This window comes from Sus scrofa, chromosome 18 (genome assembly GCF_000003025.6).
Source record: "Sus scrofa isolate TJ Tabasco breed Duroc chromosome 18, Sscrofa11.1, whole genome shotgun sequence".
Lineage (NCBI taxonomy): Eukaryota > Metazoa > Chordata > Mammalia > Artiodactyla > Suidae > Sus > Sus scrofa.
The window spans coordinates 5291526-5313928 of record NC_010460.4 but is presented as its reverse complement, the minus strand read 5'-3'; the positions used below and the strand labels follow the sequence as shown (position 1 = coordinate 5313928).

General features: G+C 41.8%; 1 protein-coding gene across 5 annotated transcripts in view; it reads left to right on the top strand.

Annotated features, from left to right (window-relative positions):
- The window catches only part of GALNT11 (polypeptide N-acetylgalactosaminyltransferase 11), a 56588-nt gene extending 34185 nt beyond the window's left edge, over positions 1-22403 (top strand). For all 5 annotated transcript variants that reach the window (XM_005654262.3, XM_005654263.3, XM_013983584.2 and 2 more), the window contains 6 exons: positions 5469-5586; positions 7135-7287; positions 10825-11043; positions 12892-12996; positions 21354-21491; positions 21689-22403. In XM_005654262.3, coding sequence (XP_005654319.1) covers positions 5469-5586; positions 7135-7287; positions 10825-11043; positions 12892-12996; positions 21354-21491; positions 21689-21820 — 865 coding nt within the window. In that variant the 3' untranslated portion in view covers positions 21821-22403. The remainder of the gene's footprint in view (positions 1-5468; positions 5587-7134; positions 7288-10824; positions 11044-12891; positions 12997-21353; positions 21492-21688) is intronic.

Genomic DNA, 22403 nt, shown 5'->3' with positions numbered 1-22403 from the left:
CGTTTTGTCTGTTTTGTGTACTCTGCCAAGGCCTAAGGAAAGATTTATAAGTGGAGAGTGGTCCACACCCTCACGGAGTTCTTTGTCAGTGAGAAAGGCAGAAATCCCAACACCCTGGGGTGACGCTGCATAGGACACCCTGTGCTGTGTTGTTTGTGTCAGATCCCACACTCACTGCATTGGTCGCTCACGTATTTCAGTTCTTCGATAATATGAGTGCTAGTGCTGTGAAGAGCATTTAATACGTGAGCCTTTTCTATAATTAAGACTTTAGGATGGATTCATGCTCATACAATCACTAAGTCGTAATATGTTCTTTTTTTTTTTTTTTTGCTTGTCTTTTTAGGGCCGTTTCTGCGGCATATGGAGGTTCCCAGGCTAGGGGTCTAATCAGAGCTGTAGCCACCAGCCTACACCACAGCCACAGCAACGCCAGATCTGAGCCACGTCTGCAACCTACACCACAGCTCACGGCAACTCCGGATCCTTAACCCACTGAGCAAGGCCAGGGATCGAACCTGCAACCTCATGGTTCCTAGTAGGATTTGTTAACCACTGAGCCACAACAGAAACTCCTAGAATCTATATTTCTGAAATTGTTAAAGATGGGATTCTTTATCCATTGGGTCAAGTTTTGGTGTTATTCAAATATTCTATATTTTTAATTTTTAATTCACATGTTCTGTCAGTTATTCATGGTATATTAATTTCCCCGTACAGTTGTGTGTTGTTTCTCCTTGTAGTTCTTTATATATTTTCTCCATATATTTTGAAACTATGTTGATACATGCATGACGATTTAGAATTATTAAATCTTCTGGTGAATGAAACCATTCATCATTATAAATTGTCTTTCATGCTGTATTTTTAGAATAGTGAAACTTTCACTTTATAGTCTGATATTAATGTGGCTATTCCATCTTTGTTTTGATTAGGAGTTAATTGTATAACTTTTCTCTGTTGCTGTCAGTCTTTTCCATAGTCTTATTTATTTATTTATACTAAGGTATAGTTGATTTACAGATGTTGTGCCATTTTCTGCTGTATAGCAAAGTGACTCAGTCATTACACATATTTATGTTCTGCCCTCATGGCTTATGGAAGTTCCCAGGCTAGGGGTAGAATCGGAGCCGTAGCTGCCAGCCTTCGCCACAGCCACAGCAACGCCAGATCCAAGCTGTGTCTTTCACCTAAAGCACAGCTCACAGCAATGCCTGATCCCCCACCCACTGAGCAAGTGCAGGGATCGAACCCTCATCCTCATGGATACCAGTCAGATTCATTTCCCCTGTGCCATAGTGGGACTCCACATTCTTTTTAAAAAAATACCATTTTCCAAAAAAAATAAATAAATAAAAATAATTTTCTATCATGGTCTATCTCAGGAGATTGGGTAGCGTTCTCTGGGCTATACAGTAGGACCTTGTTGTTTATCCACTCTATAAATAGTTTGCATCTACTAACCCCAAACTCCCAGTCCATTCTACTCCCTTCCCTCTCCCCCTTGGTTCTCTATGTCTCTGAGTCTTTTTCTGTTTCGTAGATAGGTTCATTTGTGCCATATTTTAGATTCCACATATAAATGAATAGCATGTGGTAATTATCCTCTTTCCAACTTCTGACTTTCTGACTGATAATCCGTGGTTGCATCCATGTTGCTGTGAATGGCATTATTTTGTTCTTTTTTATGGCTGAGTACTATTCCATTGTCTATATGTACTACATCTTCCTAATCCATTCATCTGTTGATGGAAATTTAGGATGTTTCCATGTCCTGGCTATTGTGAATAGTGCTGCTATAAACATAGGGGGTGCATGTATCTTTTTGAATTACAGTTTTGTCTGGATATATGCCCAGGAGTGGGATTGCTGGATCATATGGTAAATCTTTTTTCTTAAAAAAGATATTTAATCAAAGTATACTTGAGTTACAATGTTCTGTCAATTTTTGCTGTACAGCAAAGTGACCCAGTCGTATATACATATGCATATGTACGTGCTTTCTTTTTCTCATACTGTCTTCCATCATGGTCTGTCCCAGGAGATTGGATGTAGTTGCCTGCGCTGTACAGTAGGACCTCATTGCTTATCCATTCTAAATGTAATAGTTTGCATCTACTAATCCCGAACTCCCAGTCCATCCCACTCCTTCCCCCAATATGGTAATTGTATTTTTAGTTTGCTGAGCAACCTCCACACTGTTTTTTGTAGTGACCACCTTACATTCCCATTAACATATAGAAGGATTCCCTTTTCTTCACACCATCTCCAGTATTTGTTATTTGTAGACTTTGAATGATGTCCATTTTGACCAGTATTAGGTGGTACCTCATAGTTTTGATTTGCATTTTCCTAATAATTAGTGATATTGAGCATCTTTTCCTGTGCCTGCCAGCCATTCGTATGTCTTCTTTGGAGAAATATCTGTTCAGGTATTCTGCCCATTTTTCACTTGGGGTGTTTGTTTTTTAGTTGTTGAGTTGTATGAGTTATTTGTATATTTTGGAGATTAAGCCCTTGTCAGTAGCATTGTTTGCAGATATTTCCTCCATTTCGTAGGTTGTCTTTTTGTTTTGAGTGTGGTTTCCTTTGCTGTGCAAAAACTTGTAAATGTGATTAGTCCCCATTGGTTTATACTTGTTTTTATTTCTTGGGAGACTAGCCTAATAAAACACTATGTCAGAGAATGTTTTGCCTATGCTTTCTTCTAGGAGTTTTATGGCGTCATGTCTTACGTTTAAGTCTGTAAGCCGTTTTATTTCTGTGCATCGTGTGAGGGTGTGTTCTAGCTTCATCGATTTACATGGGGCTGTCCAGTTTTCCCAGCACCACTTGCTGGAGAGACTTTTTCCCATTTTATGGTCTTGCCTCCTTTGTTGAAGATTTAAAGACCATAGGTGTCTGGGTTTATTTCTGAGCTCTCTATTCTGTTTCATTGTATGTCAGTTTTTGTAACCATGGTCTTATCTTTATGAGTCCCTTATAAGCAACATGTAATTGCTTTTGTTTTATTTTTAAACCAGTGTGGAGACCTTTGTCTTTTAATTAGGGCTTATTATTTAATTACATTCAATAATATGTTTTTGTGTTTATGATTACAGTGGTAGTGTTTTCTTTCTATCTGTTCTATTTTCTTTTTTCTCCTCTTATTTTCATTTGATCCAAGTCCTGACTTACTATTCTATTCCCAGCTGCCACCCCATTGTTAGACATTATCCATTCTCACATACTGTTCTGTTAGTGGTTACTTTAGAGAATACAGCCGTCATCGTTGGCTTCGCAGAGTGTGATATAAATTGGTACTTTCTCCAGATACTGCAGGGATCTCAGGATGTTCAAACTCCAGTTATCCCCTCTCACGTTATATTGCTGAAATGTGTGTGTGTGTTTTAACCCTACAAGAAGACATGTTTTATATAACCATTATTTGTTTAGGTTTATCCATATGTTCCCCATTTATCCTACCTTTTATCCTTTTTGCATCTCCAAGCTGCCATCTAGGAGATATATATATGACGGGAACTACTAGGATATATTTTAATTCTGACTAAAGAATGCTTTTCTGCATTTCTTTTGTTTTATTTAAAAAAAGAATTACCATGGAGTTCCTGTTGTGGCTCAGTGGTTGACGAATCCGACTAGGAACCATGAGGTTGCAGGTTCGATTCCTGGCCTCGCTCAGTGGGTTAAGGATCCGGCGTTGCTGTGAGCTGTGGTGTAGGTTGCAGACACGGCTCGGATATGGTGTTGCTGTGGCTCTGGTGTAGGCTGGTGGCTACAGCTCTGATTAGACCCCTATCCTGGGAACCTCCGTATGCCGCAGAATTGGCCCTAGAAATGGTATAAAGAAAAAAATTTAAAAATTAAGAAAGAATTACCATATGACCCAGCAGTCCTACTCCTGGGCATATATCCAGACAAAACTATAATTCAATTTTGTTTGAACCTTCTGAAAATGTCCTCTCTTTCTGAAAATGTCTTTATTTCATCATTATTTTGAAGAATAATTTTACTTGATACTGGTAGGTATATTCTTTCAGGACTTTAAAGATAGTATTCCAGAACCTTACAGCTTTTACTCTGTCTGGTGAGAAGTTATCAGCTATCTTATTTTTGTTCTCTTGAGGATAATCTCTTTTTATTGGCTTCTTTACATTTTTTTGTTTGTCAGAAGTTTTTCAGATAGGCATAAATTTGGTTTCTTTATTGATGACATCTAATTATCTGCCAAATTCTGTCTTTCTTTCTTTTTTTTTTTTTTTGGGTCTTTTTAGGGCCGCACCTGTGGCATATGGAGGTTCCCAGGCTAGGTGTCAAATTGGAGCTATAGCTTCCGGCCTTCATCACAGCTACAGCAGTGCGGGATCCGAGCCACGTCTGCAACCTACACCACAGCTCACGTCAATGCCGGATCCGTAACCCACTGATCGAGACCAGGGATCGAACCTTCGTCCTCATGGATGCTAGTCAGATTCGTTTCTGGTGAGCCACGATGGGAACTCCACAGTCTTATCTTTCATGCTTGAACATATTGGGCAGTTACTTTAAAGTCTCTGCCTGAAAACACTGTTACTTGAAACCCTGACACATCTGTTTCTATTGTGGATTGTTTCTCTTTAGTTTTTCCTTTCATGTGGTTTATCTTCCTGATTACTTAGTTATTTATTAGTTTCCCTGTTTATTTTTAATACCAGACATCCTATATGAAAAATTACAGAAACATTCCTACCAGGGGTGATGTTTTCTCCCTGCAGAGAGTTTTGCTTCTCTCTGGCAGGCGGCTCAGGACACTCGACTCCACAACCCCCGATGCCGTCCCAGGAAGTGAGGTGACAGGAAGCTGGCTTGAGTCTGGGAAGCAGTCTATGTCAGATTCTCTCATGGACAGTGTCTCTCAACCGTGGCAGGATGGACTGACCTTTAGGGCCAGACCGTTCTTCGTTGTGGGGGCTCTCGGGTGCACTTGAGGATATTTAGCAGCACACCTGGCCTCAACCCATCAGATGCCAGTGCAACCCCCCCCCCCCAGGTGTGATGGCTGAAATGTCTCCAGGCGTTAGTGAAATGTTTCCCTGAGAATCACTGGTCTAACACATTTGAGTCCAGTTCAGAGTGGGGTTTGTCTCGTTTCTCCTTGGCAGGCCCTGGCGTCTAGTCTTTGTCCTAGTGGCTCTGAGAGTGTCAAAAGGAATTAAATAATTTAGGTGGATTTCTGTCAACAGTAGTTACAATTTTTGAAAAGTACTTTTGATAACTTAGAACAGTAGCCTTCATTTTCCAGATTTAGTGCTCTGGAAAATTAAGTTATGGAGCCCAACTCATTCCCTCATAAATTAAATAAAATGTTTCATAATAGTTAATCTGGTTTTTATTAGTAATGTTCCAAAGCTGAACTGAATTTTTTTAAAAATAAACACAGTAGATAATCGACTCTAGAATTGGTACAACAAGTTGTTTTCCTTTTCTAGGTCACCTACAATGGCTGGAGGGCTGTTTGCCATGAACAGAAACTATTTCAATGAACTTGGACAGTATGACAGTGGCATGGATATCTGGGGAGGAGAAAATTTAGAAATATCATTTCGGGTAATATTTTCGGCATGTTTAATTATTAACTGTGTACACTGGGTATAATTTTCATCCATGATATTGTATTTTCTATAAATTTTCTTTGACTATCAACAGATTGTCCTCAATGAGTACCTATTTACCATAATCTATGATATGAATAATACCCATTCAGAATATCCAAAGTCCAGAGTTCCCTGGTGGCCTACAGAGTTGAAGATCCAGCATCGTCACTGCTGTGATGCCGGTTCGATCCCTGGCCTCAGAACTTTCTCATGCTGCAGGTGCAGCCAAAAATAATAAGCAAAAATGAATAAAAAGCCTTTAAGAAGCCTTATATTTCTGTAGAAGAATTTAAAAGGTGTAGGAGTTCCCACTGTGGCTCAGTGGATTAAGAACCCAACAGAGTATCCATGAGGATGTGTGTTCTATCCATAGCCTCGCTCAGTGGGATAAGGATCTCATGTTGCTACAAGCTGCAGCATAGGTCACAGATGTGGCTCAGGTCTGGTGTTGCTGTGGCTGTGATGTAAGGCCAGCAGCTGTAGCTCTGATTCGACCCCTAGTCCAGGAACTTTGATATCCCACAAGGGTGGCCATAAAAAGAAGGGAAAAAAAGTATAGTTGTAATTAATAGTTGGGTGTGCATTCAGAAGTCTTAACGTGTATTTAATCTGTGGTTTTGTTTTTTGTCCATTTATTAATCTCTATACCTGTTCTCCTAGAGAAATTACTATTACTTGCTTCTTAGGGCCACACCCGTGGCATATGGAGGTTCCCAGGCTAAGGGTCTAATTGGAGCTACAGCTGCTAGCCTTAACCACAGCAACGCGGGATCTGAGCTGCATCTGCAACCTACACCACAGCTCACGGCAACACCGGATCCTTCACCCACTGAGCAAGGCCAGGGATCAAACCCGCAACCTCATGGATACTGGTCAGGTTTGTTACCTCTGAGCCACGATGGGAACTCTGACCACGGTGTTTTTAAAAGGCAGTTTTTCCTAATCTTTAGAAGTTGAAAATTGAAAGGTATATTAGTTAAGTCTTATGTTGTAGACAAAGTAATTGAGTCATGTAAAAATTAAAATAAATCTTTAAAAATAACTCAGTCAAGGGCAAAACTTAAACCAGAACTAAGATCTTCTAGATTTGAATCTAGAGTTATACTGTATATTTTATTTAAATTTTTTTTACTAAAAAATTACAGATGTTTTATGAGAAAGTACTTGTAAACCTGAGAGTAGAGGATTGATTATTGAGCCGCCTTTGTTCCTAAGTCGTAAAAGCCAAGTACGTTTTAGCCAGGGTAGTACAAGAGTATTACAGTGTTGTAGAGTTTTGTTTCTTTGGGTTTTTCTGTTTTCTTTTTAATTGTAAGGACAGATAATTTTGAAAGATACACACTTTACCTTTTATTCTGTTTGAACAATTATCCTGTAATAAGATAAAACATCTTGCAAGGTTTCACCAATATCTGTTTAAGAAGATTAATTTCATGAAAATTCCCACGTTGATTTCATAGCACCGTGAGGAACTGTTAACCCATGCTCTGCTTCTGACCAGATCTGGATGTGTGGAGGGAAGCTCTTCATCATCCCCTGCTCTAGAGTCGGACACATCTTCCGGAAGAGGCGACCATACGGTTCTCCAGAAGGCCAGGACACCATGACGCACAACTCCTTGAGGCTGGCACATGTTTGGTTGGATGAGTATAAGGTGAGGTTGAATTTCTCTTGAGAAGGTAGGGTGGTAGGGTCAGGCCAGTCACTCCTTGGGGAGTGGCTTTGGTTGCTTTTCTCTCTCGCCTGTTTCTCTTGATGACCTTCGCTTGAGGGCCATCTCTTCCCAGGTTTCTTTTCTCTCTTTGCTTTGCCCAGTTCATTCATTTTTTTGTTCTGGCCCTTTCTAGTTTTCCAAATGTCCAGTCTCCAAGAGGTAATGTAGCCAACATCAGAAGAAATTCCTCTTCTCAGTTTGTCCCTCTCCTCTGAGGCCCACAGGACCTGGCTCCTCTTTCTTGCTGGCCTTTGCTCTGACCCCGTCCCACTCCTTCCCTGTAGGACTCTGCACACGTCGTATCCCTTCCTGCCGCCTCTTCCGCCTTACGCAGCATTCAGTGTTTCCTTTGTAACTGCTTTCTCGAGATGTGATTCACAAACTGTTTCTAGAACGTTTTATCATTCCCACCCCCCAAAAGAAACTCCATATCCTTATCCTTCAGCCCTTACCTCCCAGTCTCCCTCAGCCGTAGACAACCACTGGTCTACCTCCTAGAGCGTCGCCTGTTTGGGACCTTCTGTGCAAATGGAATCACACAGTATGTGGTCCTTTGGGACCATCTCTGATTGAGCATGTACTTTGGTCCTTTTTATTGCGGGATAGTGTTTCAGTGTGAATATACATTTTGTTCATCCATTTGTGAATTGATGGACATTTGGGTTATTTTCACTTTTTGATTATTACGAAAATGCTGCTGTGAACATTTGTATACAGTTAATTTTATTTATTTATTTATTTATTTATTTATTTATTTTTGGTCTTTTTGCCATTTCTTGGGCTGCTCCCTCGGCATATGGAGGTTCCCAGGCTAGGGGTCTAATCGGAGCTGTAGCCGCCGGCCTACGCCAGAGCCACAGCAACGCGGAATCTGAGCCGTGTCCGCAACCTACACCACAGCTCACGGCAAAGCCGGATCGTTAACTCACTGAGCAAGGCCAGGGATTGAACCCGCAATGTCATGGTTCTTAGTCGGATTTGTTAACTACTGAGCCATGATGGGAACTCCTACAATTAATTTTTTAAAAACTAGCTTTCATTGAGCACCTGCTCTATGTAGGCTATACTGTGTGAGGTTTGGGCAAGACAGAAATGAGCAAAGGAGGTGCAGTCATTTTAACCCTGCAGTAAATGCAAGTGGAGGTGTGTACTGTGCTCAGAATACACTGTGTAAACTGTTGCTTTGATGGTACAGAAGCAGTGGGGTATAAATTGGTGAGTTGGCATAAATCAGGGCGTTGGCACCAAACTGCACTCTTTATGGCCAACTCATTCAGAAGTTAAAAAAGAGGGAGTTTCCGTCGTGGCTCAGTGGTTAACGAATCCGACTAGGAACCATGAGGTTGCGGGTTCGATCCCTGCCCTTGCTCAGTGGGTTAACGATCCGGCGTTGCCGTGAGCTGTGGTGTAGGTTGCAGACGCGGCTCGGATCTCGCGTTGCTGTGGCTCTGGCGTAGGCCGGTGGCTACAGCTCCGATTGGACCCCTAGCCTGGGAACTTCCATATGCCGCGGGAGCGGCCCAAGAAATAGCAAAAAGACAAAAAAAAAAAAAAAAAAAAGAAGTTAAAAAAGAAAATCCAGTTTCATCTAAAAATGTCATTGATGAGGTAGTAAAAATAATTCTATTAAACCTCATCAGGTCTCTTAGTATTCTGTGACTATGCATATCACACAAAGCGCAATAGACTGAAAGCACTTTGGCTTTATACCCAGGTACATGGTTGCTTCAGGCAGAAACATTTGTGCAGTTGTGAGCTGAATTAGCCATTTTTCTCCACAGAACACTCTTTTTTATGTAAAAGAATGACTCATAAATCATGGTTATCATATTTGGTAGACATTTTCTGAAAATTAGAATTTTGGAAAACTCATAGCTACTACCCTGAGCTTAGTCGTTTGCCAGTACTTACAATTCTTTCTGATGAGATCAGTAGTGATACTTATAAATAATATTTTTTGGATTTTGTCACTATTTGGAAGAACATCACAACCCAGTGGACCAGATTTTATCTCTCCCCCCCCCCCCCCCCCGCTTTTACCTTTGGATCAGTATGTTCTAAATAACTAATGTGTGATGTTAAAAAGTCTTGCGTGGGTAAAAAATCCATCTGAAGAGCAAGATAGAACAGTAGATTTTAATGCAACAATATGAAAAGCTCAGTGATTGGATTTTGTATTCCACACTGTGTCTAATCTTTTGGGGTTTTTTGTCTTTCTGTCCTTTTAGGGCCGCACCCATAGCATATGGAGGTTCCCAGGCTAGGGGTCGAATTGGAGCTGTAGCCGCCGGCCTACGCCAGAGCCACAGCAACGGGGGATCTGAGCAGCATCTTCAACCTACACCACAGCTCACGGCAACACCGGATCCTTAACCCACTGAGCGAGGCCAGGGATCGAACCTGCAACCTCATCATTCCTAGTCGGATTCGTTAACCACTGAGCCACGATGGGAACTCCCGTATCTAATCTTTAGAAGTTACTGAGTTTGGATATAGAATCAAAGAATAGCGCTAATAATCTTAAACAGCCATTAAAATATTCTTTCCATTTTAAGCTATATATTTTCATGAATATGTAGTTTTTAAAGACATTTAACCAAACAACGTATAGTAACAGGTTGAATGCAGAAAAGATAATTCAGCTGACTTTTCAGAAGAGGACATTCAGTCACTGAAACACTATTCTCACTAAATCTTTTGGTTGTTCAGAGCATGTTACATATGCTAATAGGTAATGAGTTTGTTATTTTTAATGAATTATTTCTCAGTTTTTAACTTCTAACATAGTATATACATAGATTTAACTTGTGGAAACAGAACCTCATTAGAGTCTGCAGTAATTTTTGAGAATATAAGAGTCCTGACACCAAGGAGTTGGAGAACTGCTAATCTCATATGTAGTTTGTTCCACTGATTCTAAGTGCACATTTTTACACATTTTTCCATTTCTGAAAGTGGGGTATATCTTACAGTTTGCAGTGTCTTTTTTCTTTTTTAAGATGTTTTTTTCATCGTCAGTGACAGACTTAATTGAAACCTTTCCACTGACATCTTATGGCAATATCAGGAAAACACTGGTATGGAGTTCCCATCATGGTGCAGTGGAAATGAATCCGACTAGGAACCATGAGGACACAGGTTCGATCCCTGGCCTCACTCAGTGGGTTAAGGATCCGGTGTTGCCGTGAGCTGTGGTGTATAGGTCACAGACACAGCTCGGATCTGGTGTTACCTTGGCTGCAGCATAGGCTGGCGGCTACAGCTCTGATTTGACCCCTAGCCTGGGAACTTCCATATGCCACGGGTGTGGCCCTAATTAAAAAAAAAAAGAGAGAAAGAAAGAAAACATTGGTATGAAAAATATTTTTGCTCATAATCCATTTTTTCAGTTCTTTAAACCTCTGATATAATTGATTATGTTCATTTTAAACAAAAAAATCCATTCTGTTATTTTTCGTTTTTCTTTTTTAAATTCAGGAGCAGTATTTTTCCTTAAGACCTGATCTGAGGACCAGAAGCTATGGGAACATCAGTGAGCGTGTTGAATTGAGGAAGAAGTTGGATTGTAAATCATTTAAATGGTATCTGGATAATATTTACCCAGAGATGCAGGTATCTGGGCCCAATGCCAAACCCCAGCAGCCCATTTTTATCAATAGAGGGCCGAAGCGCCCCAAAGTCCTTCAACGTGGAAGGGTAAGAAAGTGATGTTATCAGAGTGTGTCATTAAGTGCTGTGTAATGTAATAAATGACAGTGTAGACCGAACAAAACATTTAAGGAGAGGCTCTAGCTTGCCTTCCATTTGTTCTTTTCAGAAGAATTCTCCTCCTCAGGTGTAAGACCCGAGACATTTTAATATCTGTGCTGTTTATGTTAAGGTCCTCTAATGTAAATTGATGACTTCTGCCAGTGTTAGAGAATGTGACTTCTGTGCCAGCTTCAAAGAGAACAGGGACATGAACACACAAATAGAGGCAGTATGAGTGAGTGCAGAATTCTCTTGGCAGAGGCAAGTCCTAAAAGCAGAGAAGGAGAAACGCAGCAGCTGTGTGCTCTTGACCTCAGCTCGAGAACCGACTGGGGACAGGAGGTCAAAGATGGTAGTTAGGGTCGTAGTGGTGTCCAAAGTCAGAATCGACCCCCGGTGTTCTGAGCAATCATCTGAGCTTCACAGAAGACCCACCGATCGATCAACCACGCTTCTTTAGATAGTCCTTTGTTTCTTATAAAATTTCTTGTTTTATAATCACACTCCAGGTTTTGGGGTTCAGTCATAAAATCTTACCTTTTTCTTGAATCATTTGCTTTCTGAAAGTATTGATTTTGTAATCATTGCTGGGATTTCTCCTTTGTGCTGTGAAGAAGGCGTGCCTCTCGGGGTTCTTGCACAATGCCAGTGATTCTTAAGTGGCTAGCACTAAACCTAGAGCTTTCTCCTACTTTATAAGATTTTAAAAAGTCATCAAGATGTTTTCTATTAGGTGTTTCTCTCTCTCTCCCTCTTTTTTTTTTTTTTTTGCTTTTTTTAGGGCCACACCCACAGCATATGGAGGTTCCCAGGCTAGGGGTCAAATCAGAGCTGTAGCCCCTGGCCTGTGCCACAGCAGTGCCAGATCCTTAACTCATTGAGCGAGGCCAGGGATCGAACCTGCAATCTCATGGTTCCTAGTCAGGTTCGTTTCTGCTGCGCCACGACGGGAACTCCGGTGTTTGGTCTTTAAGTAAAAATCAGCAGCAGTGTATGTCCCTATAATTGAAATCCTTTATCATTATTTTTGCCTTGCATATCTAATCTCATTTGATATTTAATCACTTTACCTGCGCTGGATACTCTTTGCTGCTTTTCTGTATCTCTCCCTTGGAATTCCTGTGGCATTTATAATATGTAATTATCTCCAGTTTAATATGTTTACTCCGTTTAATTATGTACTATCTAGTTTGTATCCTTTGTTCTTACTTTCTCAGTTTCACTAAGGTTTTCTAGTGGAGAGATGGTGTTTAATTCCCTTCTTCTCCTTTAGTAAACTTGTATCTTTAGGTACACTTTCCATTGGACACTGCCTGCATGTATTGTTAAAATTGCTTATGACTTTGAAATCTCTGTTGCGATGCGCCTATGTACTGAAGCTAGAATTCAGTAATTAAAAAATTGCATACCTTTTTATTTAATCCAAAACCTTCTTTTCCAAAAAAATTAAAAAATAAAAGGAATTCCCATTGTGGCAAAGTGGAAGCGAATCTGACTAGGAACCATGAGGTCACAGCTTCGCTCCCTGGCCTCGCTCAGTGGGTTAAGGATCCGGTGTTGCCGTGAGCTGTGGTGTTGGTCACAGACGCGGCTCGGATCTGGCGTTGCTGTGGCTCTGGCATAGGCAGGCAGCTATAGGGGTCTGATTCGACCCCTAGCCTGGGAACCTCCATATGCCATGGGTGTGGCCCTAAAAAGACAAAAAACACCTTCTTTTCTAGCATTTTAAGGTGTTTTCTGAAGTTGGTCTTTCCATACATGCCGGATTGTTAAGGGCAGTCTCTCCTCTTACAGCTCTATCACCTCCAGACCAACAAGTGTCTGGCAGCCCAAGGCCGCCCGAGTCAGAAAGGAGGCCTGGTAGTGCTGAAGGCCTGTGACTACGGTGACCCTGATCAGGTGAGTGAGGCCTCTGGGTTCCCAGGCCGTCCTCGGACGATGTCCTGCAGTGAAAGGATGCCACTGGTGGTTGCTCTTGAGGAGGAGGGCAGACATCAAGATTTTAATCTGACTTGACCTGTGCTTATTGTTTGTCGTAGTAGCGTTTCGTTTGTTTAGGGCATTATTCGTACTTGGCAGTTACACAGATTGATTTGAATTACATAGAATGAATTGAAAACTATGTGAATTTGTTAGACATGGCAGAGGAAGTGCACCTTCTTTCTGGCCATGAACACTAACTCTGCATTGGACCGGATCAGTCAGAATATCTTTTGTAGAATTTTTTCTGAAATTAAGTTTTCTTGATTTTTAGTAGTTCATCAGAAGAACCACACCAAAGTTTCAGTTCATTTTACTCACGTGATTTATTCTTAGATTATATGTGTCCTTTCAGTGATACTAAATGAATCTAAAAGAAAATTTATTGTAAACTGTTTTGTATCTGATGAAATAGCATACATGGCCTAACAATGGTATATAGTCTCCTAGTTGTAGGTGACTGCAGTGCCTCAAACTGCAATGCTCAAAACATGCCATAAGTAAGCAAGCTTCATTTACTTTCTTTTTTCTTTAAATATTTTTATTTTTTCTATTATAGTTAATTTACAATGTTCCGTCAATTTCTGCTCTGTAGCAAAGTGATCCAGTCATACATACATATTGATATGTGTACATTCTGTTTCTCACATTATCCTCCATCATGTTCCATCACAAGTGACTAGATATAGTTCCCAGTGCTATATAGCAGGATCTCCTTGCTAATCCACTCCAAATGCAATAGTTTGTATCTACTAACTCCAAACTCCCAGTCCATCCCAGTCTATCCCAGTCCATCCCCCTCCCGCTTGGCAACGGGTTCTCCAAGTCCATGAGTTTGCTGCTTTTCTGTGGAAAGGTTCCTTTGTGCCCTATGTTAGATTCCAGAAATAAGTGATACCATGATATTTGTCTTTCTCTTTCTGACTTATTTCCCTTAGTATGAGAGTCTCTAGTTACATCGGTGATGCTGCAAATGGCATTATTTTGTTCTTTTTATAGCTGAGTAGTATTCCATTGTGTGTATATACCACATCATCCTTTTTTTTTTTTTTTTGCTTTTTAGGGCCGCACTTGGCAGCATGTAGAAGTTCCCAGGTTAGGGGTTGAATTGTAGCTGCAGCTGCCAGCCAAGGCTACAGCCACAGCAACGTGGGATCTGAGCCCTGTCTGTGACCTACACCACAGCAACGCCAGATCCCCAATCCACTGAGCAAGGCCAGGGATCATACTCGTATCCTCATGGATACTAGTCAGATTAGTTTCCGATACACCACAATGAAAACTCCCTATGCCATATGTTCTTAATCTGTTCATCTCTCAGTAAACATTTAGGTTGTTTCTGTGTCTTGACTATTGTGAATAGTGCTGCAGTGAACATAGGGGTGCATGTATCTTTCTCAATGAAAGTTTTGCCTGGATATATGCCCAGGAGTGGGACTGCTGGATCATATGATCGTTCTATGTTTAGTTTTCTGAGGAACCTCCGTATTGTTTTCCATAGTGGTTGTAGCAATTTCCATTCCCACCAACAGTGAGGGAGGGTTCCCTTTTCTCCACACCTTCTCCAGCATTTATTTATTTGTTGATTTGTTAATGATGGCCATTCTGAATGTGTGAGGTGGTCCCTCATTGTAGTTTTGATTTGCATTTGCTCTAATAATTAGTGATGTTGAGCATTTTTTCATGCGCCTGTTGGCCATTAGTATATCTTTGGAGAAATGTCTGTTGAGGTCTTCTGCCCATTTTTCAATTGAGTTGTTGGTTTTTTTGCTGTTGACTCATGAGTTATTTATATATTTTAGAGATTAAGCACTTGTCAGTTTCATTGTTTAAAACTATTTTCTCCCATTCCATAGGCTGACTTTATTTATGATTTCTTTTGCTGTGCCAAAGCTTATAAGTTTGATTAGGCCCCATTGATTTTTTTTATTTCTATTGCCTTGGGAGACTGACCTAAGAAAACATTTGTGAGGTTAATGTCAGAGAATGTTTTGCCTATGTTCTCTTCTAGGAGTTTCATGCTGTCTTGTCCTACATGTAAGTCTTTAAGTAAGCCATTTTGAATATATTTTTGTGCGTGGCATGAGGGTGTGTCCTGGTTTCATCAGTTTACATGGAGCTGTCCAGTTTTCCCAGCCCAACTTGCTGAAGACACATGTCTTTTTCCCATTTTATATTCTTGCTTCCTTTGTCGAAGATTAATTGACCATAGTTGTCTATTTCCGGATTCTCTATTCTGTTCCATTGGTCTGTATGTCTGTTTCTGTACCAGTACCACACCATCTTGATTACTGTAGCTTTGTAATATTGTCTGAAGTCTGGGAGAGTTATGCCTCCTGCTTGGTTTTTGTTGCTCAGGACTGCTTTGGCAATTCTGGGTATTTTATGGTTCCATATAAATTTGGGAGTTGTTTGTTCTTGTTCTGTGAAAAATGTCTTAGGTAATTTGATAGGGGTTGCATTGAATCTTTTAGATTGTTTTGGGTAGTATGGACATTTTAATGATATTCTTCCAGTCCAGGAGCATGGAATATCTTTCCATTTCTTTGAATCCTCTTTAATTTCCCTGATTAATATTTTATCATTCTTAGCATATAATAAAGTTTCACCTTCTTGGTCAGGTTTATTCCTAGGTATTTAATTTTAGGGGGTACGATTTTTTAAAGTATTGTATTTTTATATTCCTTTTTTATTATGTTAAGGTATGTTCCTTCTATACCCACTTTGGTAAGAGTTTTGATCATGAATGGATGTTGGACTTTGTCAGATACTTTTTCTGCATCTATTGAGATGATCATGTGTTTTTTGACTTTTGTTAATGTGGTGTATGACGTTGATTGATTTGTGTATGTTGAACCATCCTTGTGAACCTGGGATGAATCCCACTTGGTCGTGGTGTATGATCCTTTTTACATGTTGTTGAATTTGGTTGGATAAAATTTTGTTGAGAATTTTTGTGTCTGTATTCATCAATGATATTGGTCTATAACTTTCTTTTTTGGTAGTATCTTTGTCTGGTTTTGGTATGAGGGTGATAGTGGCTTCATAGAATGTCTTTGGGAGTGTTCCTTCTTCTTCACCCTTTTGGAAAAGATTAAGAAGAATGGGTATAAGTTCTTCTTTGTGTGTTTGATGCAATTTGTCTGTGAAGCCATCTGGTCCTGGACTTTTGACTTTTTCTTCCTTCTCTTCTTGGTAAATCTGGCCAGAGGTTTGTCAATTTTGTTTATCCTTTCAAAGAACCAGTTCTTGGTTTTATTGATTTTTTTTATATTGTTTTTTGAATCTCTATTTTATTAATTTCCTCTTTCATCTTTATGATTTCCTTCTTTCTGCTGACTTTAGGTTTTGTTTGTTCTTCTTTTTCTAATTCTTTAGGGTGGTAGGTTAAGTGGTTGATTTGAGATTTTTCTTCTTTTCTGAGGAAGACCTATATCGCTATGAACTTCCCTCAAAGAACTGCTTTTGCGGCATCCCATAGATTGTAATTGGATGTGTCTTCATTATCATTTGTCTCGTTATTTTTTAATTTCTTTTTTTATTTCCTCATTGACCCATTGGGTTTTTTTAGTAGCATGTTGTTTAGTTTCTATGTAGTCAGTTTTTTCTCATTTCTTTTCCTGTGGTTGATTTCTAGTTTCATCTCATTGTGGTCAGAGAAGATACTTGAAATAATTTCTATATTCCTAAATTTGTTGAGGTTAGTTTTGAGCCCCAGTATGTGAGCAGTCCTTGAGAATGTTCCGTGTGCACTTGAATGTTTACTGATTTTTTTTTTTTTTTTTTGGATGTAATGTCCTGAAAATGTCAGTTAACTCTAACTTTTCCGTTGTGTCATTTAGATCTCTGTTGCCTTACTGATTTTCTGCCTAGAGGATCTGTCCATTGATGTGAGTGGGGTGTTAAAGTCACCTACTATGATTGTATTTGCATCAGTTTCTCCTTTTATGTCTGTTAGTATTTGTTGGAGGTATCTGAGTGCTCCTATATTAGGTGCATGTCTACTGGCAGTTGTAATACCTCTTCTTGAATGGATCCTTTTTACCATTAAATAGTGTCCTCCTTTGTCTTTCTTTATGGCCTTCATTTTAAAGTCTATTTTGTCTGATATGAGTATTGCAACCCCTGCTTTCCTGTCTTTCCCATTCACATGAAATATTTTTCCATCCCTTTGCTTTCAATTTATGTGTCTTTTCCTCTAAGGTGAGTCTCTTGTAGACAGCAGATTGTAGGCTCTTGCTTTTTTATCCAACTGCCACTCTGTCTTTTGCTTGGAATATTCAGTCCATTGATATGTAAGGTAATTATTGATATGTATTTATTGCCTTTTTAAACCTTGTTTTCCAGTTGATTCTATGTTTCTCCTTTGTTCCTTTCTTTTTTTGGTTCAGTGATTTCCTTTTACTTTATGCTTGTGTCATCGTCTTTTTAATTTCGTGAATGTGTTGTTTGGTTTTTATTTGTGGTTGCCCTGTTTTTCAAGTATGGTAACCCCTTCCTATATCTGCTTGCTTTCGCCTGATAGTCAGATAGGGTCAAACACATTCTAAAAAAAAGAGTCTAGGTTTTCTTACTTTCCTTCCTCACAGTTTATGATTTTGAAGTCCTTTTTCAGCATCTTCATGTTTGTCCTGTTGCTCTTCCTTGTGTTTATCATCACTTTAACGGTAGGGTTTTGTTGTTTTAGATCTGTATTCTGGCTTTTTAAGTGGTTCTTTCCAGTTGTGATTTCCTCCATCCTATTTCTTCTTTTTTATTTAGAGGAGTCCTTTCAGTCTTTCTTTTATTTACTTTATTTATTTATTTATTTTTTTTCTTTTTAGGGCTGCACCCACGGCATATGGAAGTTCCCAGACAAGGAGTCCAGTTGGAGCTGTAGCTGCCAGCCTGCACCACGGCCACAGCCACAGCCACGCCAGATCTGAGCAGTGTCTGTGACCTACACCACAGCTCACGGCAACACCAGATCCTTAACCCACTGAGCAAGGCCAGGGATGGAACCTGTGTCCTCATGGATTGTAGTTGGGTTCATTAACCGCTGAGCCATGGCAGGAACTCCCAGTCTTTCTTTTAGAATGGGTTTGGTATTGCTGTACTTTTTGTTTTTGTTTGTTGGAGAAATTGTTTATTTCTCCTTCTATTTTAAATGATAATCTTATTCTAGGCTGCAAATTTTTCTCTTTTAGAAGTTTAAATATATCTTGCCACTCTCTTCTGGCTTGTAGTGTTTCTGTAGAGAAATCAGCAGATAGCCTTATTGGGGGTTCCCTTATAATTAAGTCTTTGTTTTTCTCTTGCTGTCTTTAGAATCCTCTTTTTAACTTTGCCGTTTTATTATAATGTGTTTTGGTGTGGGCCTGTTTATGGCCCAAGATTTGGAAAGTTTTCAGCCATAATTTCTTCAAATATATTTTCAATCCCCTTCTTCTTCTCCTGGAATCCATATTAGGTGTAGATTAGCCAGCTTTATATTATCCCACAGATCTCTTATATTGCTTTCATGCTTTTTCATTTGGTTTCCGTCTGCTGTTCTCATTGGGTGATTTCCATTATTCTGTCTTCCAAATCACTAATTCGTTCCTCCGCATTATCCATCTGCTGCTCTTCGGTGCCTTTAACTCAGCTTGCTTGTCTCTGCAAATGAATTTTCTAATCTGCCTTGGCTCCTCCTTACATTTTCTAGTTCCTTTCTAAAGGAGTCTGCATTACTGTTCATATCTGCTCTTAATTCCTTCAGTATTTTCACTATCTCCTTTTTTGAAATCGGTGTCTGTTAGACTACAGGGGACTGTTTCACTGTTTGCTCCTTGAGGGAAATTCTCCTGGTCTTTTAACTGGGAGTAGTTCCTGAGCTTCTTCATTTTGCTTGTATTTTTCTTATTCTGTGAGTTTAGGGAAAACAACTAATGTAGTCTTGGAGGGATGTTTATATGCGTGAGCACCCCTGGGTGTTTTGGGAGAGCTTCCTTTTTATTTCTAGGGCGCTGTGTGTGCTTCCAGGGAGATGGAGGCAATGGGCAGGGCTAGTAGCCAGTGCCTGATTGCTGGGCCCCTTGCCACTGTCAAGGACCACAGGAAGGTGGCACAGGCTGCTCCTAGTTGCAGGGCCCTGGGAAGTGACAGTGATCAGGCAGGCGTAGGTGGCTTCAGAGCATCTGGCTGGGGCAGCAGCAGGGCGGGTGTGTTCCTGGGGGACTGAGAGCAACAACGGGTGGTGCTCGGTTGCAGTGCCCTCTTCTTTGCTGACCTCAGTGGTGACTGGGGCCGCAGGTGGTGCCTGTTCACAGACCCCTATGGTGTCGGGCCATGCCCCCCTCTGGTGTCTGAGAGCACTGCTGTGGTTTGCCCCTGCTGCCTGGAGACCACCACGCAAGGGCAGCTTAGCCCCCTGCTGCCTTAGCCCGTAAAAGAGGCACCCCATTGCCTATTGCCTTCCCCAGAGGAGCCCTGCCCTCTGCGAGGCCTCACGTGCATAGGGGAAGATATTCCCAGGGCGGCCATCCCTCCTGCTCTCGCCCTCCCCAACAGTGGCCTTGCTTCTCCTGCAGGCCCAGACCTCTTCCCAGGTTCCCGCAGCCCTTGGCACACCGCTCCCTAGCCCCTCAGGCTGTCCTGCCAACCCTGGTCCTCTCCCCAGAACTGACCTCCAGAGCCTGTGTCTCAGCATCCCCCCACCCCCCGGCCCGAGCACCCCAGGCTGTGGTGTGGACGCGGCCCTCACTCTGCTTGGCCGCCTTGGTCCAGCTGCTGTGCTTTTTCTCTGCGGCTTTGAGGGCCCTCTGCTCACTGGTCTCCCTGTCGGTTAGGTGGCTTCCCAGGCTCTGGGCTCCCTTCCCCTTTCACAGCGCCCTCTCAGAGGTGCTAGGCCTGTCCTGACTCCTCTTCTCTCTTTTTTCTGCCTTTGTTCTGCCCAGTCAGGTGGAGGGTTTCTTCCCTTTCTTGGAGGCTTAAGGTCTGCTGCCAGCGCTCAGGAGATGATCTGTGTGAACCGTGCTACACGTAGGTGGTTTTGATGGTAGTGGGAGGAGGCGAGCACCGTGTCACACTCCTCCCTCCCGATCCGTCTCCGTGTACCATGTGCGTGACAGGTGGGCTCATTCACGAATGAAAAGACAGGCCCTTTTTGGATGGCATGTGTCCTTTGGAATCTCATCAAGCACATCTTTGTTCTGGGACTGGTCACGCTAACATACTGGGAAGCATGGTTTAAGAAGGTTTTTATGCCACAGCTGGTGCGAGAGCTGACGGGTGGTAGACACCAAAGTGGGCCTTTTAGTGCCATTTTGGTGGTTGAGGCCGTGGTGAGATGGAGACGTTTGCGCCACCTTCCTGTCTGCGCAGTGATGTGACCGCACAGAACCGTGCTTGGACCCTGGCCACTCGCCACATGTGGCTGTTGAAATATATACTAATGGACAGGAAATAGAATTAAGTTCAGATCCACGGCCACACCTGGCATGTCTCCAGGGCTCATAGCCACGCATGGGCCGGGGGCTCCTCTGTGAGCGGAGGCAAAGCTCTGTGGAAGACTTGCTGGCGCGGCGTCTCCTCGTGTTTCTGGAGGGCTTGTAGGTGGAGTAGGAGTGCATGAGGTGGCCCAGAGCAGAGGAGAAAGTGTTCTCCTTTTGCATTTAGTGATGGTGCGTGCTGGAGAATAAATTTATTCATGGCACTCGCCCAGTTCAGCCGGTTTCCGTCCTTTGTTCTTAAAGGTAATCCGAGAGCCCATAAGGAAGACTATGCTGGGAGACCACGTGGGTGTTGAAGGAAAACCCTGCTTTAGGGCCATCACTTAAATTGTAATCTCAGTCCAGAGGTTATCAGGAGCTGGGACGGTTCCTGCACACCCTGCCTGCCCCACCGTGAGGAGATGGGAGATCAGGGCCCCGTGTCTTCTTTCTGCAGAAGGCAAACCAGCAGCCTTGCTGGGCTTCTGCAGTTGCTAACACCGTCTGGGAATGAAGAGCATCACTGTGAAACACATCCTAGAATTGGAAGATTTACACTCATGGGATCTTTAAATCCAGTCGATTCAAACACTGCTCACGTTTCTTCCTGGAATCACACCTTCCTTTCTCGAGTGTTATTAGTTCATTCCATTTTCATATAACTAAGCTGATGACTGCCGCCCGGTAGATCTGATCCACTGGTCTGTTCCTGCCGCACGAGATACAAATGAGGTCCCTTCTTCTGCAAATCTGTGTCAAGGGTCATCTGGTCTGAATGTCAGAATCTGAGGCAAAACTTGGGGTTTCGATCTTTGTTTTCTTCCTTAGATCTGGATTTATAATGAAGAACATGAACTGATTTTAAATAATCTCCTGTGCTTGGATATGTCAGAAACTCGGTCGTCAGACCCACCACGACTCATGAAGTGCCATGGGTCAGGCGGCTCCCAGCAGTGGACCTTTGGGGTGAGCGGACAGACGAGGCTGGGGAGGGAGCATGGTGGATGGACCCCTGCTCTGCCTTGTACGGGGCTGTTCTGAGTTTGTAATATCCCATAAGTAAGCAGGGAATCTTTAATGTTCCACATCTCGCCTAGACTTCGGTCTCTTCTTTCCATGTTCTAGCAGTAAGTCTTTTTTTCTTGCTACCACTTTATTTTCAGAGGAATAATCGGCTGTACCAGGTGTCTGTTGGGCAGTGCCTGAGCGTGGTGGATCCACTGAGCCCCAGGGGCTCTGTTGCCATGGCGATCTGTGATGGCTCCTCCCCACAGCAGTGGCGTTTGGAAGATTAAGGTGGATGCCGTGGCTGGAACGGGGGTTGTCACGCTCGTCCCCACCATGGAGACGCCCGGGAAGATGGGCAGAGGTGAGCGAGCAGACACGGCAGAGACTGGAGCCCCGAGTGACCGTCCGGAGGTGAAGACGTTGTTTGACCGAGATGTTGGGGTCATTTCTGAACTGCTGTTGAGGAATTTCTTGCTTACGGTAGGAAACCAGAATACCGTTTTCACTCCTGAGGAGTCAGGTTTGTACGGAAGGATAAAGCCCAGGAAATTGACGTGTCTCTTCATATTTATTTCTGCTCCTTTTAAATCCCCTGTAAGAATGGAGTGGCATTTATGTGATCAGGAGCTTGTCGTGATTTCCTTTCTTAGAAGACTTCATCGGTGATGGTTAATTTTTTTTTTTGGTCTATTACCATGTTCTAAATAGATAGTTTTAAATAAACTGGTTGAATCCACATTACTTTTAACTTCAGAAGACATCATTTATAAGATTATATTTAAGAGGCAGTTAACTATTTTAAATTATTTTGATGAATTATGGTACTATCTACATTTACAATAAAGGATTCTTTTGATTATTTACCTCGGA